Raw genomic sequence first — 18,283 nt, forward strand, 5'->3', positions numbered from 1 at the left:
GAGTAGTGTTGCCAGATTCTCTCAATGAATCTGAATCTTATCAATTAACCCAGACTGCCTGGTCAGTGAGCTCTAGGGATATGCTTGGGTCTGTCCCTGTATTAGATTCCAGACCTGCACCGTTGTGTTCGGGTTTTAGGTGAGTAGGTCAAGGATCTGAGCTCAGATCCTCATACTTGTAGCAGATACTTTGCTCTTTGAGCCATCTGCCTCAGCCCCTTTAGCATAACTATAAATACTCTTAACATTGTTGGGACGACACAGAACTTACTATGTGTGGAAAATGAAGTAATGCCCTTGTAGGTTTGGGGAGTTTCTGGATATTCTTTGTGTGCCAGTTCGTCTTCTGCTGCCGTAATGAGATACCCAGGCACATGAATTAAAAAGAGGAGAGGTTGGTTTTGGTTCCCGGTTTGAAGGTTCCACTCCACGGTTGATGAGTCTCGCCGCTTTTGAGCCCATGGTGAGGAAGACCATGTTGGTAGGAACATGTGCAGACACTTCTGATGTCATGGTAACAGGAAAGAAAGAGAAAGAACCACCCGCTATCCCTCTCAAGGGCATGTGTCCAGCCAACCAGATTCCTCCTGCGATAGTGCCACAGTTTGGAGACCTAGCCTTTCACATTCCAGTCTTTGGGGTGCAATCCCCTAAACTGTAGCATCTGGTATGTCTAGACCGCTTGTTTTATTACCCCCCATGTCCATCACCCCTTTCATAACCAGTGATGCCCACTGGTTTCCTCCCTGTAAGTATTAGTGGGCATTGCATCTGCTGAGCTTCTGATTGTTTTTTTTTTCAAATCCAAGAGGAAGTTCTATGTTTAATACAGTAATTATTGATTTTAAAAAAAGACATTGGTATAATTTGTTACCTTAGCAACTGCAGACAGCACCGTATCCTTCTGTGGTGTGTGTCCTGTGGCCTTGATTGTCTCTTTCTCTAATTAACATCTTGTGAGAAACATAAAGTAAATCACCAGAGCAACTGGACTGCAAGGATATTAAGCACTAGAATACTCTAAATTGCGGTAATCATCATGATAATGAGGCCACATATTCCGTGTCTATTTTTTAATTGCTTCTTAACTCTTCTGAGGGAGAATGGCAAAGTTAGCGTGATACGAGAACAAGGGCTGATTTATTTCTTAAATTACACTTTGTGAAGAAACATTTTTTAATATATTGGAAATTGTGTGAATCACTTTGAAGAACAACTTAGCCAGATAATTTTAAGTACAGGTCGATATTATTAACATGCAACAGTAAAGTCACAGATTTGCTTTATAGTTAGGGCTCTCAACTGTGCATAGCACCTTATTGCCAAAGCCCAAGAACCCTTACTCTTCCACAGCCTGCTACTCATTATAGATTCAAATCTATAGAGAGATTGGCCAAGGAACTCTATTTTCGGGACACCACAGCGGCCCATTGTAGGATAATTAGTTGTGTGTACTGGTTTACTGACTTGTTTACTCAGGCTGTGTGCTGACATGCAGATGTTCATGTTCTGGGACACAGGTCATGCAGCAGTGAGTTTTTTCCTATTGATGATTTTATGTTAGAAGACCCTTTGTATGGGCCAGTGAGGGGGCTCACAGACTGACAACTTGAGTTCAATCCCAGAGAGCCAGATGGAAATAGCTGACTCCCACAATTTGTTCCCTAACCTCCACATGGTAGTGAGTATACTCTTGAGCTCACGCACTTGTGAGCTCTTTCTTGCACACACACACACATCACACACAAACATATGTAATAAAAATTTTCTTTATAATACAGTTAGTAGACATCTTATGGGCCTGTAGCCAGCTGAACTATGATATAACACTTCCACAGGTGCCCCTTCTATCAGATTGTGGGCTCCATGGTCATCTTAGTATAACTTGACTCCATCATCCAGCCCTCTCCATCTAACCCCTCCCCTCTTAGGTTTACAGAATTGAGTAAAAATGTGGTAATAAGAAGACAGTCTCATAATGGAGAGGTATAAACTTAGGAACACCCTGGGCCTGTTTTCCCCTTTGCTCTGTGATGGTTCTGAAAAGAGGGAAGTTCTCTTGCATTGTGAATAAAATGTTAAGGTCCCAAATAGCAGTGGGGCGTCTTGGCCTTTGGGTAATGAATGTGGGGAACACAGTCTCCTATTATTCAGAGCGTTCCCTGGAAAAGGATTTCATAGGTCAGTCTGAGTCATATGCTCTTCCTTCAAGTATGGCTGACAGGTACCCTTGATTAAAACCTAGGGAGGATTAGGTGCCTCTTACTGAAACCAGGGCAGAGAAACATGTACAGACCAAAGCAATAGTCTCATATTGGCCTGAGCAGGATTTTCTTGGTTGATGTCAATTATTTTCTTTCCCGTAAATCTTGATATAGATAATCAGGTATGGATTTGCTTTTCAGATAACCTTGCCTCCATTCTGATCAGAAGCAAAACGGTTCACTTGCAAACACAGGTGCAGCATACCTCATAGCTGCATGCACGTGGAGTCCTCCACGGATACTTCTGCTTAGATAGGTGCTGTGAAGATGGTTGGGTCAAAACAGTGTGTTTGTGTGTGTGTGTGTGTGTGTGTGTGTGTGTGTGTGTGTGCATGTTGACTGTCTGCCCACTGTCCTTCATGTTCATGTGCTCACTCACAGGTGAGCACATGAAAGACAAAGGTCGCTGTTTTGTGACCTCAGAGCAGAAGAAGCCCCCCGGGGGATTGTATACAGATCTAACCACTTACTCAGTCTTCTTTGATGTCAGTTTGTTAACATGAGAATGGGAGCCCCAGCTGGGTGCTGAGGGTTCAGATGAGAGAGACGTGGTGCTGACCTAGGACTTGTCTTGCAGGATAGTGAATCTATATGGTCACTTTGACTGGGTGTAGGATTACGTAAGCGATACCTGAGGCACATCTCAGGAAGCATTAATGACAGGGCATGGGGATTTGTTTCCAATATGGTTATGACTTGCTTCAAATGTGGTTAGCACCATTCCATGAGTGAGGCAACCCAGACATAAAAGTGGGGACAAGAGAAAGCCAGTGTGACTCTGGCATCCCCCTCTCCCTGCTTCCTGCCTGCCGTGAAGAAGCACTTCTGCCGAATCCCTGCCATAGCCATGTCTTACCCAAGTGCCTAGGGCCGAACCACCAAGGTCTTAACTATCTAAAACCATGAAACAGAATAAGTCTTCCTTAATTGTCGGGCCTTTTTTTTTTCACTGTGATGCAAAGGCCCTGGTGTATTCCTTGCCTTTTCAAATCTACCTTTTCCCTCTGCCATTCCTCAGTTCTACTGCCATAATGATTATGTCACCTGTGTAAGCCAGAGTAGTTAAAAGCATAAGAAACTTGAAGTATGCGACCACATTTAAGTCACAATAACGGTATGTATATTTTACATATCTATATATTTGAACCCTATGCCATGATCTAAGTATAGCATACATACCCTTTATTCCTCCTCCATTGACTCTTCAAATCAACTCCACTGTAACGGGGATGGTGGTGAACTCATTTCAGAGACGGGGTAGAAGAGGTTCCGGCACAGCAACAGAGCTGGGATTTGAATTTGGTGCATTGGAGTCAAACCTTCCACCCTGAGGCTCTCAAGACCGAGTGCTGAGTGGCTGGCAGACAGCATCCGCACAAGGTCTGTCTAAGCAGCTCGGTCATTAACAGACGCAAGTGGCTCTCGGGCTGCAGATCCCAGATGGCAGAAGAGGGATATTCATTATCTTCTTCCTAAAGAAACTCTGACAGTAGGGGAAATGTAAGTGAGTTAATGTAATGTTAATCCTCAGAAATATCCTGGAACAGATCATTTACAAATCAATTTTCACCCATGAAGAGAAAAGGAGATTACTGAGCAGTAACCAAATGGCTCTAGACGTCTGAGAGGGGCTGGAGTGAGGAGTGGGTCCTGTCGCTTATGCACAGGGAACGCATATCTGGAGAGCTGGATGTTTGCTCGCCTCATTTGGGACTAATCTTCCTATTAATTTTTATTTTCTAATCTAAGTTGTAAAAGGCTGGCTATCATCCCAGAGCAAGAGAGGGTTGGAAAACAAGCTTGAGAGGGGAGAACCCAGACACATGGAGAGCTTGTTGTTGGCACGGTGCCCACTGCTTCTGTACATTTTATCCCTTCCTAGTCTGTCTTTAGAAAGATCTGAAGGTATGTCACCCCCTCGACTCAACAGAAAATGAAACTGAGTCAGAGTATCTCAGGGTGACTTAGGAAGCCAGCATGGTACTGCCCTGTACACTCAGCTCCCAAGCTCTGGTTTTTATGGCCAGATGGGCTGGGTCTAGCATCTTGAATGGTTTACAGTGTGAAATCCACATTCAAGGAAGGTCTACATGGGAAGCAGACAGATCAAGTGTTTCTCCCTATTCCGCTGGAAATACTAAAATGTCATTCTGGACTGTCTCTTGGTCATGTCTGCTAAGGCCTCTGGGTAATGGGTTTTGTAGTAGGGATATCGAAGGAGGGCTTTGGGGAAGGGCAGATGCCACAGATATTCAGGGATCTATGATGTCAACAGGTCCTAACGGGGTCAGCTTTCATAATACATCCTTCAGGGGTGTCCAGTATTGGCAATACCATAAAAAAAGAAAAAAGGAGAGTCTGTACCTTGTAGGTGTGGTGGAACTTGTTACCATGGATATCGTTTTGTTGTTACCTGTCCTAGTTCTGCTGGGTGTTTGGATAGCAGCTTGGCACACAGAAATGGAGGCATTTACAGTTCTCCATCTTACAGATGGGAAAACTGAAGCAAACACAGGCAAGGCATAAAATAAATTATCCTGTAAATAAAACTCTATTATTGCATGTGTCTGTCTGTCTCTGCACTTTCCCTGGAGATAGCTGGCTCACAGTCCCTTACTGAAAGGGTTCTTGACTGCGTCCAGGGTCTCCCCTGCAGGCTAAGTTTCATGAGTTCTGCAAGTCAGGTTCAGGGGTGAGTCAGTGTGGTGTGATGTACAGGCCTGCTCTCTGGGACGTTACAGGGGATTGTGTCTGTGGTATGCAACCAAAGGCAGAAGAGAATCACTGGGGGAATCTGTACAGCGCAAGATTGCCACCCACAAAGCAGGTCCTTGAGTGGTGTCTCGAGGCTCTTCACTTTTGTGACTTATCCAGCAGGAAGAAGCAGAACCACCCCCCTGCCCCAAAGCACCATGGCTCAACCTGTGTTGCATACTGGGTAGCTTGGGAGGACAGAACGAATCCCAGCGCTTGGGCCCTGTCCAGGGATGCAATTTAATTGCACTTGGGTTCTACCAGTGTGGAGATGTACTGCCTTGGGCTATCTTGCTGGGGGAGAGTAGGTTCCTGTCACACAGGAAGAACAAAGGAAGAATCTAGAAAGGCCATAAGAAAATGAAGGCTTTCAGGCTGTCTTCTGCCAGCTGCTTACTTCTGTGAATAAAGTTTTATTGGAACCCACTCACATCCCATTGTTTATACCTTGCACTTGGCTGCCTTCACTAAAATAGCCAAGTTGTATGTTGCAACATAGACTGTCTGGTCTGCAAAACCTAAAATGTTTATACTCTAGGTTGCCAGTCCCTAAACTGGGGAGTAAGGAGCTTCAAGGCTGTGGGTGGCAGGAAAGGACTGGGCCATATTTCAGAGGAGGGACTGAGTTTCTTGTGGTGGAGATGCTGTCTCAAAAGCTTCGGTTGGCCACAGCCTTCCCATTGGGCAGGGCACACAAACAGAGCCTTTCCATGCTCCACTAATGAGACGTGTAGAACCTCCAGCTGGGCCTGGGCAACCCAATGAGAACTGAAAGTAGCTATGGTCTGTGTCAACAATATAGAAGAGAACTTCTATAGGTCAGTGGGATGGATAACAGAAGCTCAGTGTTCTTCAGCTGATGGTGACAGTGCAGAGCATTGGTCCTGGTCACTTCTGCAGTCATCTCATCCCTCTTCTCTGATAACCACTCCAGTGTCCACAATAGTGGCAGATGCCATGAAGTGATATAAATTGGCCACCATGCTGCCCCTTATCTCCAGTCCACACGGCTCCATTGGAAGCTTCCCTGACTTCATGGAGATGCACAAAACTGACCAGAGAGCAAGGTCTGTGGACTCCAGGAGTGGCCTGCTACCCACGTGGATGATGAAACTGTTATCTGGTCGATCAGCCACCAACTTATCAGTGATGTCACCATGCTGGGGCTGGGAATGCCATTGTATATGACAGAGACACAACTCTTGCAGTGTGGAACTGTTCCCCTGAGGATTTGCGTACCAATTAAAAGATAGCATCTACACACACACACACACACACACACACACACATGCTGTCAAATAAATTTGGAGAATGTTCCACATGACATCCCACCCAGTCCCAACCCACTTTAATGTATGCATTGTTCATTGTCAAAGTGAGTTGAAGTGAGAAACCTTGCAACAAATGGCCCTGGCTAACAGTGAGGGGCCAGAGAAATGGCTCCATGAGGAAATGTGTCTGCCACCTGTCGTGATGACCTGACTTGGATCTCAGATACCCACAACCGGTGGTTTTCAACCTTCAACTGCTGTGACACATTTTTCATAATTGTGGTGACCCCACCCATACAATTATTTTTGTTGCTACTTCATAACTATAATTTTGCTACTATTATGAATCATAATGTAAGTAGTTTTGGAGACAGAGGTTTGCCAAAGGTGTTGCAACCCACAGGTTGAGAACCACCGTGCTAACAGGAGAGAACAGATTCTTGCAAGCTGACCTCTGACCTCCACACATACAGTGTGGCACATGTGCGTCCATGTACATACACAAATAAATATAATAAAAATTAAATTTAGTAGTGGGCTACAAAGCAAAACCAAAAAGACTTGTAAATGGACTAGAAATTAGAAAGATGGAGGGGCTTTTAAAATGGTGGGAGGGCTCTGTGAAGAGAATGCATTGTATGTGTATATGACATGGTCAAAGAATAATCTTGATAAAAATAAAATTAAAAATTAAGAAAAATCTACCATTTTAGTTTTATTTCTCATTGTATATATGATAGCTACATGCAGGTGGACATACCACAGCATGCATGCAGAGGTCAGAGGGCAACTCCATCAAATTGCGTCTCTCCTTCTTTATTTACATGTTTTCCAGGGACTGAACTCAGGTCTGCAGCTTGCATGGCAAGCACCTTTCCTCTCCTAAGCCGTCTCACCAGCTCTCTTTGTGATGTTACTTAACCTTGGCTTTCCATGTATTTTCCAGACTTTGATCATTAGACTAAAGGTCCCTTGTGAGTATTCTGCAGCTTAGTTCACAGCTTTCAGCTCCGCCTTAGAAAATACCAGGATGCAGCATTTAAGTCTGGTCCCTGAGATGAGCAAGATGAGCCCCCAGGACATCCTTTGAGGCCTCTTATTTCTAGTCACTTTGAGTATCATTTTCTGTGTTTGTTTGTTGGTTGGTTGGTTGATTGGTTAGGTGTACAAGGGATTGAACACAGGACTTCACAGATGTTCCATGCTCTGCCACTGAGCTACAGCCCCTTTCTTTGTTTCTCATTTTGAGACAAAGTTATCTGACTTTGAATTTGCTCTGTAACCCAACAAGGCCTTCATTTTGTAATCCCCCTGCATCAGTCTTCATCCACCACAAGGCCCGGCTTGTATATAAATTTTCAAGGTGTTTTATGATGTGTGCATGTTAGTGTAATATTTATATAGTAGCACAAATTGACTTCCAAACAAATATCTATGTTGGAGATGCTGCTCAAAACCCTCCAAAAGGAAAGGATGCTTGCATATCAAAAATAAAATCTAGAAAAATGAGGGATGGGGAGATGACTCAGCCAATCAAAATTAGGACAACCAAAAATGTCCAGGTTCTTCATCTAACATCTGGGATGCTCTGCCCTGGCCCCTTCAGCCTTCTTCTCTGAGCTCTCACCTCTCTACCCACACATCAGCTAGCCTGGGAGACTGTGTCTGCATCCTCCCCATACAGGTTTTTAGCCTAATTATTTCTGTCTCTCCTCCACATAGCCCAGGCCTCCAGTTTCTTAGACCCCGTTCCCAGACACCTTTGGAGATCTCTATTACCCAAGGATTCTGTGCTATTTTATTTCTGTCTCGCCCAAGCCCCAAAGTACTCCAGTGTGGGACTGGGCAACTACACACTGAAGGTCACATCTTCTGCTCAACATGTAAACAAGAGCTAAATCAAGTTTTAATGGATCAATTTGTTGTGTATGAAGTACTGAAGCAAAAACTCCACAGCCCGAGATGTTTGCTGCCTAACTGTTACCAGAAAAGCCTGGCTGCCCTGCCCTATAGAAGAACTTAAGACACTCCCTTAGAGAACCACCACATCCCTCATCCTCTGACCAGGGCAAGCTCTCAGAGCAATATTCTTGCCACTTTAGGTCTTGTATTTTGCATGCTACATTTGGTCTCCTGTATCCCTGTCCTTTGTGCCCCTGCCACATCTAGTGGGTCATCCAGCATACTCGCCAAAGACACTAGGTGTGTGTGCAAGAGTTAAGGAAATGTGGACTAAGCATGCGATTTCCTCAATCACATGATCAGAGTTGAGCCTGGTGATAGCAGCAATGTCTTCTGAGGCCTGAGGAATTATTATTTTATGGTTGCTATTGTTTTATGTGTGTTTATGTGCATGAGCATAGAGGTCAGAAGACAGCTTGCAGAAGTTGGTTCTCTCCTTCTACCACATAGGTCCTAAGGATCGAGATCAGTCCACCAGGCTTGACTGCACGTGGTGTCCCACCTCCCTGAGGACTATTGCTCCTTGCTTATGATAAGACAGGTGGACACATGGACTCAGACAGGACAAGCCGAACACAGTTGTTCTTGATAAAAGATGGTTCTACACTGAGGAGAGCGTTGCTCTGTTTCCACCCTTACTTCATGTGTGTCCTGAGTCTTGAGTATGAACCAGTTACGTGGACGTTTAGAAGCTGCCTACATGATATGTGAGCCACAGCTGCGCTGTGACTTGGGGAGCAGGCCATGGCTTTGTTTTGTGAGTGGAGCTATCAGTCCCATGGGAGCAGGGAGATGAAAGTTTGAGCTTGAGAAAGTCTGGCAGTCTGTGCTGCCCTTGGGAGATACTTAGAAAGCAGAGTCCTCCCTTATAAGCATCCCTTGTGATCCTGGTGATCAAGGTTTTGGTTTCAGGGGAAAGATTCGGCTACTTTTGTTTATGGCACTTATCAAGAAAATGATGCTTTTAAAAGACAAGAGTGGGGGGATTGTTCATTTAAATTCTGAATCTATAACATTCATGAACTGGGGTCTAAGAAGGTGGCTCATTGGATAAAATGCTCGCCATGTAAGCATAAGGACCAGGATTCAAGTCCCCAGCAAGCATGGAAAAGGCAGGCAGATGGGATGCATGCCTGTAATCCCAGCACTCTCAAGGCTGAGAAGAGGAGGGAGGGTTCTCAGCAGCCCAGCTTGCTAGGCTAAAAGGCACGAGCTTTGGGTTAAATGACAGATCTAGCTTTAGTAAAGAAGGTAGACAAAGATCAAGGAATGCACTAGATGTCAACTCTGGCCTCCACGTAACTGGATAAGCATGCACACTTGCACCATGTGTGCCCACACATGTGATTCTGCATACATACACCATACCTATACATGTAAAATTAGGTAAAAATAAAGTTCATGAATTGGTAATATTAAAAATAACTAAAAGAATTAATGGCTATAACTTTGAGACATAAATTCCTATTTAGTAAAACAGTTGTTTTATTTTATTTTAAATACTCAAGTCAATGAATACTGAGAAATGTATACATCTGTGTGGCCCACACTACACGGGAAGTTTCTCAGTACCCCCACCCTGCCTCAAAATTGTAGAGTCACCTTGCCCTCTCCAGAGCTCACAATAAATGGAATCTCACATGTGTGCCCACAATGCACCCGGCCTTCTTTTCATGTTTTCAGTGGATCAGTAATTTGCTCTCAAATGGTAACCCACTGCATGAAGATATCAAAGACTCATTTATCCCTGCATCTCTTGGGATATTTGGCTTATTTCTATTTTGGGGCTGCTATGAAAGGGACTTTGTGAACATTCACATAAGTATTTTCTTGTGGGCGTATGTATGTTCTCATTTCCCTAAAGGCAGGCACCGCTGGGTCGTAGGGTGGGATATGTTTTACTTTGTGAGAAAGCACAAAATATTTTTCTAAAATATTCATGGCATTTTATATTTTCCCAAGCAGCTGTATGAGATTTCTGGTTACTGAGTATCAGAGCAACCTTTAATGTCAGAGTTTTATTTTAGCTTTCCCTTGGGTGTGAAACGGTGTGTGATCGAGGTTTTATTTCTCACTTCCCCAATGGCTAATGATGTCGAACATATTTTAGTCTGCACAGTGGCTGTTTATACACCTTCTTTTGGAACGTGTGCCCATATTGTGAGTGGAATTTAAGTGAGTCACGTGAGTTCAGATTGTTGGGGAAAGCCACTGGCAGGCTTTCTGCACATGATTGCTTTTCCTTAGCAGTGACTTCCCTGCTTATTTTATCATGAGAAATTTAATTTTGAGAAATTTTTGAATTTTTATAAAGTCCCCCAAATTGTTTTTTGATTAGTGCTTCTATATCCAAAAACTAATGCCTAACAAAAGACATAGATTTACATTTAAGTCTATTAATTTATTTTTCTTTTTTTTAAAAAGAAAGCAAACTACCTTTTTTCATTTTACATACAAATCGCAGTTCCCACTCCCTCTTCTCCTCTCATTCCCTCCTCCTTTCCCCTAACCCCATCCCCCATCCACTCCTCAGAGAGGGTAAGGCACATTGCTTTGGGGAAGGATCAAGGCCCTCCCTTCTATATACTGTGCAAAGTATCCCTCCAAAGAGATGCTCCAAAGAGGGCTCCGAAAATTCAGTACAAGCAGTAGGGATAAATGCTGCTGCCATTGCCAGTGGCCCTGCAGCCTGCCCCAGCCATACAACTGTCACCTACATTCAGAGGGTCTAGCTTTGTCCTATGCTGGTTCCTTCCCTGTCCAGCTGGAGTTGGTGAGCTCCCATTAGCTCAGGGTAGACTGTTTCAGTGGGTGTCCCCATCTTGGTCTTGACCTTATTGCTCATATTCTCACTCCTCCCACTCTTCAACTGGACTTTGAGAGGTCAGCTCAGTGCCCTGCTGCTGGTCTCTACCTCTCTTTCCATCAGTTGCTAGATAAAGGTTCGGTGGTGATATTTAAGATATTCATCAATCTGACTACAGGGCAAGGCCAGTTCTGGCACCCTCTCCACTATTGCTTAGGGTCTTAGCTAGGGTCATCTTTGTGGAGTCCTGGCAATTTCTCTAGTACCAGGTTTCTTGCTAGCCCCATAATGGCTCTCTCAATCAATTAATCTCTTTCCTTGCTCTCATCTCTGTCCTTCCTCCATCTTGAATATCCTATTCCCTCAAGTTCTCCTCCCTCCTCCCCTCTCCTGTCCTCTTTCTCTTCTACCTTCCCTTCTCCATTCACCCCCATGCTCCCAATTTTGTCAGGAGATCTTGTCTATTTCCCCTTTCCAGGAGGATCTATATATGTTTTTCTTAGGGTTCTCCTTGTTACTTAGCTTCTCTAGGGTCATATTATACTTTGCTTTACAGCTAGTATCCACTCATGAGTGAGTACATACCATGTTCATCCTTCTGGGTCTGAGTTACCTCTCTCAGGATGTTTTTCCTAGTGCCATCCATTAGCCATCAGGGAAATGCAAATCCAAAAGACTCTGAGATACCATCTTACACCAGTAAGAATGGCTAAGATCAAAAATACCAATAATAGCTTATTCTGGAGAGGATATGGAACACTCATTCGTTGTTGGTGAGAATGCAAACTTGTACAGCCGCTCTGGAAATCAGTATGATAATTTCTCAGAAAACTAGGAATATATATGTTCCTATTCCTTTTTTTTTTTTTACCACATTCAACTTAAATTTGTAAGCTACTTTAGGACATGTTTTATCTTCAACTTGCAAAGACTAAAATGTTTTATAGCAATTTTCTCTGTGCTCAGATAAAGGTATTTTTTGAGTCTATTGAATAATTTTGGCAAATATTTCTTTAACGCTATGGCACCCATGCAAATGCAGCAAAGACTTTGAGACTCTTTCCATGAGCAGAGGGGCATCACAAAAGCAGGAGGTGGCACACTATGAGTGCCCAGGTCTGCCTGGAGGTTCTAACACTTATGTCAGAGTCACCGACCCTAATACCATCCGACTTTCTCTTCCAGTATGAATACTTCAATGCCGTGTTGATCAACGAAAGGGACAAAGATGGGAACTTCTTGGAATTGGGAAAAGAATTCATCTTAGCCCCCAACGACCACTTTAATAATTTGCCTGTGAACATTAGTCTGAGTGACGTCCAGGTGCCAACGAACATGTACAACAAAGGTAAGACTCCTTGCTACTGCTCCTCTTTGAGGGCAAAGAGGAACACACACTGAGTATATCAGCTATTGCAAGCATCCTCTGGGCGGGTCAAACATGAATCTGTCTGCCTGGATGCTCTCTTCTTCATGTGAATGTGCAGTTCAGCTACCAGCAGGCCTTTTCTGTATCTTTGGCTCTGCCTGCCTTGCCGTCTCTGTTACAACTGGTTAACTACTGTGTTAGTTGGAAGCATGCCTGTTTCGTTTAACACCTTCATCTGCAAGATTACCCCACCTTAGAACGCATGCTTAGTATCCCAGTTGGTTCCTTCATTTTTCTACTCTCCTTCCTTGATGGTGTTTAAGAATTGGGGAGCTTCTGTGGTGGCTGAGGGGCAAGCTGTGTGCTATCCTCTTCCCTTCCAGCATAGAGAAGTGTGGACATAACAAGGTTCAGTGTGTCCAGGCCTAACTCCCCCAAATCCATTCTTCATGTGGACACAGAGGTTATTTTTCTAACATTCCTGTCTGCCCATTTGAGTTGGAAATTCAATGGCCGAGGACTGGGCACTGGCATCCAATGGTGCTGGCTAATCTCCTTGTTACACCTGCTTCCAGTGATGACTCCTCCCCTTGAGATCACGGTTCCTCCCCTTTCTAGTGGAAATAATGATTGTGTACAAGTTGGCTATGGTGACACACATATACAACTCCAGAACTTTGGAGGGAAAAGAATCAGGAATATTTATTTCCTCTTCTAAGTCAACCTGGGCTACGTAGTCAGAGGGTATAGGATGATATAGGTCTAGCTCTATGCACTAAACTGTCAATTTTGAGGAAATCACAAGCATATTAGCTTCCGAATTATTCTGAATCACCAGTTAAGGAGCCTGGTCAACCATAAGCTTCCATCGCAAGCTCAAGAACATTTTTCTTGTGCCTGTTTCTTGTGACTGGACACCCTTTCATGGTTTGCCTATCACTTGCCCTTCAGCGTCCAGGGAAGCAATTTCCTTTTTCTTTTCTTGCTTTTTTTTTTTTTTTTTTTTTTTTTTTTTTTTTTTTTCTTGCTTTTTTTTTTTTTTTTTTTTTTTTTTTTTTGGATTTTCGAGACAGGGTTTCTCCGTAGCTTTTTGGTTCCTGTCCTGGAACTAGCTCTTGTAGACCAGGCTGGCCTCGAACTCACAGAGATCTGCCTGCCTCTGCCTCCCGAGTGCTGGGATTAAAGGCATGTGCCACCACCGCCCGGCTAGGGAATCACTTTCCATGTCATTATTTATTCTGAAAGTTATTAGGGATCCCATAGTGAGCCAAACATAGCCACCTTCTTCAGAGAAGTTGTAGTCTGCTCGTGAGATAACTGGAAGACTGGGCATCAACATTCTAACCGCATCTCTGCAGAGTCATAGGACAGCAAAGTCCAGGGAATAGCTTTTCTTCCTCAATCCCCCTTTGAAAGGCAATAGCAGTCTATCCTGCCTTCAAAGAACTTGGGGTTGGGCCATGTCTGGGACCCTTAGGGCCCAAGTGGAGAGTTCAGCATTCAGCATTGCCCAATAGAAGTTAGACCAGGATAGTAGTAATAGCTGATGAAGACTTAAACTGCCTTTTTTGTGTAGTGTAGCTAGCAGGAAAAGCCATTTCTAGCGTTAAATATGTTCTGAACAGAAGATGAAAAATGAACACAATTTTATAGAGTAATTTCAGACATGAAACAATCCAAAATGGTCTTTTAAAACATGACAGTGACTTCAAGGTTGCTTGAGCCGTTAGCACCATGATAGAGATTTAATTGCACCTTAGGATTTAAAGGCCTAATTGTACCCTCTGATGGGAGTGGTGCAGAAGGGCTCACATTGCCATTGCTCACACAGGCTTTCCAATAGCCCCGTGAAGACTGCTAGGCAGAGTCCTGACAGTCTGAGAGTTTGAGCTTTAGGAGCTAAATAGATTTAAGTCATGCTTGGCAGTCCTCATGGGACCTGCCTGTCATCTCCTACCCAGGTTCAGCTGTCACCCTGCCAGGCTGTGGAAAGTGAACCAAGGTCAGCCAGGGGCTATATCTTGTCTCAGCCATGCAGGGACTAACTGCCCATAGGAAAGAGAGGGGGACTTAAAGAAAATTCTTGACTCTACTCTAACTCAAACCATCCTCCCAAAGTCTCTTTTCAAGCTGCAGAAATATATTTCATGTTTAGAAGGCCCCCTGCTTAGATCTGGTTACTGATGGCATGTACTCAGAACACAGGCTCTGGGCTTGGTCGCTGGCTCTCACGTCCCTAGGGTGGAATCTTGCCTTTGACAAAAGGAACCAGCACATAGTTCTTCTCCCCCAGCAGGCTGGAACTGTGAGCACACAGCAGTGTTTGTTTGATGCTCCCTAGTCGCTGCTGTGTGCTTGCTTCAGTGCTGGGCAGAATTTCCCGCTCTAGGTAAAAGTAGCAGATAACTCCAAAATGTCTCCCCTCTGCTTTCTGCTTCCTTAGCAACCAGGCCAGTGATTCTCCCTGTGGTTGCCGCTCTGTGGTTGCCATTCTCTTAGGTATAGAAGATACTGCACTTTTACCCGTGATGATGGGTGTGCGGTCCCACGGGGGCTCCAAAGAGCTGGATTTTCTGGGCTCTTTAGACAAGCCTTTGAGTATTTTTAGGCTTTAGATATGGTAGAGTCATTACTAACTATTCTTAGCAGATCACTAGGGGCTGTTAGTCTGACTCTTGGAGACAGGAACATGTAGACCCTTAGAGCTGTAAGTGTCTTCCAGAAGTGAAGCACAGGGTAGAAGCGTCTGCGCAGCTGCCAGCGATCTGGCAGGGGATGGGAAAACCCTGCACTCTTTGTTGAATACCTTGTAGGCAGGTCCAACCTTTGACATTGCAGCACCATGCAATTTACAAAACTCACACCCAAGAAATCCACAGGGGAGTTATAAAAACAAACATAAATTAAGTTCATAGGGTTTCACTAAGGTTTTGATTTTGCATTGGGCTACAGTCATAGGTATCTTGGAGTGCATGAGGACCAAGGGATCACCAGTAGGGCACACTTTAAGAAGGTGAAAGCATGCAAGATTTATAAGCACATGCCACATATAGATGGGGACATACCTGTACATATTAGGTATTATGTGTGGGGCACTGTATACATATATGCTTGCTCCAGTATGTGTGTGGAAGAAGATGCCCTGTTCTTCAAATCAACTCCATGGTTTCCATTTATCTCCTCTGTTTGCCCAGTGATCGCTCCTCCATCCCTTCCACATGCCTTTCTCTTCCTTTCAGCACTCACCATTAATTCCTACAACCCTTCCCTTCCCTCTCTCTGCTTCTCCGGTGCCCCATCCTTTAAAATCAGCTCCAGCATAGACTTCTTTGTTCCTTCAGACCTTGGTAGTGTGCGTGCCTCTGTGAGCATGCCTCTGTGAGCATGTCTTTGTCCTGGGCTTGTGTTGCTTCTGTGCCTTCATTCTTCCCTTAGACTCCTCTGAGGGCAGGGAAGCATCAGCCTAGTGCCCCTTTGTCTTGACTCCCCCCCATTCAGGTTATTTGCTGATGTCTGCTGTCCTAGTCAGCCAGAATTATGACATTCCATGGTTTTTCTAAGCAAGAGAGACATACTCTGGCTGACTCAAAAAGAAAAGATATTGGGTGGTTTACAAACTTTCTGCAAAAGAAAGAAGGTTTAGAATAAGGTTGTGTGGAGTGGGAGATGCGAGGGGCTGGAGCTACCTTCAGAACTGCCTGCTGAGAATTTCATGTCTCCATGACTAACCCCACCACCACATCCATGACTGCATACAAGTGTGAGTCCCATTTTCTTCAGCCATGAGTTTGAGTGGATAATGATGCCATGCCTGAGGAGGCTTTGTTAAAAAGCATAGGTAAGGCTGTCTGGCACATGGTGGCCATGTAGTGCAAACACTGTGATTTAAATGTACATGTCCTTTAAAGTTCATGGTTAACACTTCGTCACAGGGTGAGTGGCATTAGGAAGCGGGTCTTTTGGAAGATACTGAGGAGCTAAACTCTGAGAATGGGGTATAGTCCAAAGCTTTTCTATTGTCCCGCCCAATCCTGCAGCCACTTATAAAGTAATCACTCAGAGACTTAATATTAATTAAAATTGTTTGGCTGATGGCTCAGGCTTATTACTGGCTAGCTCTTACTTTTAAATTAACCAATTTCTATTCATCTTTGTATCTCCATGTAGTTCACCATAGATGCTATGACATCTCTCTCCTATGGCAGCTGCTGGTATCTCCCTTGACCCCACCTTCTTTTTCCCTGTAACTCTGTTTTGATTCCCCACCTAGCCATGTTCTGCCCTGCCATAGGTCAAAGCAGCTTTATTCATCAACCAGCAGAAGCAGCACATATTTGCAGCATGCATAAGGACACCCCACATCACTGGGGGAGTTTTGGCTAGTGGGGCTGGGGTGCTGAGCATTGGGGGTTGGGCTCTTGCAGATTCTGGTATAGTTCAAGACATGATCCGTGGAGTCTCAGAAGTCTAGTCAGGCATGGGAGGATGGGAAAGCCATCAGAAGCTCATGGAAGCCAGAAGGCTAGTTGACAACTTGGCCAGGAATAATTACGTCATGTACCCTGGGATGTATTCACCCTGAAGAAGACTGAGAAGGAAGAAGAGTCTGGGCCTTGCTTGGAGAACATCATGGGAGAGAGATATGCATGGCCCAGGACTAGAGGGAGTCCCAGAGTTGCAAGTGCTATCTAGACCTTGTAAAATAAGGAGCCCAATACATTGCCCTTGATACGGTACACAGATAACAGATTCCTGCTGCAAGGAACAAATGAGTGAAGGCTGCAACCAAAACTACAGTTGCACTTAATCCATGCGTGGAAGAAGAGGAGGTTCAGGAAGTGTCCAGTTTTGCTTCTTCCTCTCATTGCTTAGTCATGGAGGGGGATGACAGGATACACTACCCCAGCCGAGTTGATGGGAAGGTGTGAATTGCAGGATGTAGCCTAGGATAGTCCTTTATTGCTAGACTTCCCAGAAGCCTACCAGTCAGACCAAGTATGGGCCATCGGACTATGCTGTGCTGCAAAATGAAAAAAGAAGCTTCTGGAAGACCCAGCCCTGCTGTTGCAGAGTCAGAGGAATGGTTTGTCTGCTACATTGCAGCAGGTTCTTCTAGACAGTGCAGAGGCAGAGCCAAGACCTAATGAGGCAGACTCCGTTCTTCTGCTCAGAAGACAAGTATGAGCTGTAGGACAGGCTGTGTCTCTGGTTTTACATCTGTCAGATGTCTCAACCTATTTTTCAAATGTTGAGTTTGATAAAATGCAAAATGCATTTTGCCAAGCACTTTCCCCCTTAATTACATGTGTATATCTTGAAGAAAATTTAATCCATATGTTTCTGATTTGTTTACACAGAAATCATTAAAATGTTGTTTACGAAGAACCATTTGATGTTCAAGAAGCCTCCACAAACCCTTTAAAAAGCTGTTTAAAGTTCCTTGCTCTTTTTTGCACGGATGGGGGCAGCATAGGAGGAAAGGGGGTTGCGGAACACCAGGGCTGACCTGGTAACATTAGAAATGAATTCCAACTCTAATGGTTTGTTTTCTCCTTGGGATTCTGAACCAAAGCCAGTGGAGGCTTGGCTCCTGCGTTCCTGCCTGTCTACTGGTTCCTCTAGAGTATGTAAGTGAGGTCTATTGAATAGAATCCAGGGTCCAGATCAGAGAACAGAGCAAAGCAAAACATCAGTTCCAGAGAGAAACAGCCAAGATGCCCATCTCCCCAGCCTGGTAGATGCTTGAATACTGCAGTCCTTACCAAGGCCCCAGAACTACCTCTGACAAACCCTGTGGCTTGCATGGAGGGGTCAAGGTCAATCGACAACTCCTTCACACTTCCCGTTGCATATGTAT

General features: G+C 44.4%; 1 protein-coding gene across 2 annotated transcripts in view; it reads left to right on the forward strand.

Annotated features, from left to right (window-relative positions):
• The window catches only part of Cacna2d3 (calcium voltage-gated channel auxiliary subunit alpha2delta 3), a 798,817-nt gene that overhangs the window by 314,469 nt on the left and 466,065 nt on the right, over positions 1 to 18,283 (forward strand). For both annotated transcript variants that reach the window (XM_050158222.1, XM_050158221.1), the window contains exon 5: positions 12,243 to 12,405. In XM_050158222.1, coding sequence (XP_050014179.1) covers positions 12,243 to 12,405 — 163 coding nt within the window. The remainder of the gene's footprint in view (positions 1 to 12,242; positions 12,406 to 18,283) is intronic.

The sequence above is a fragment of the Alexandromys fortis genome, unplaced genomic scaffold (assembly GCF_014885135.2).
Source record: "Alexandromys fortis isolate MF-2015 unplaced genomic scaffold, M_Fortis_MF-2015_v1.1 scaffold_106, whole genome shotgun sequence".
In the NCBI taxonomy this organism is placed as follows: domain Eukaryota; kingdom Metazoa; phylum Chordata; class Mammalia; order Rodentia; family Cricetidae; genus Alexandromys; species Alexandromys fortis.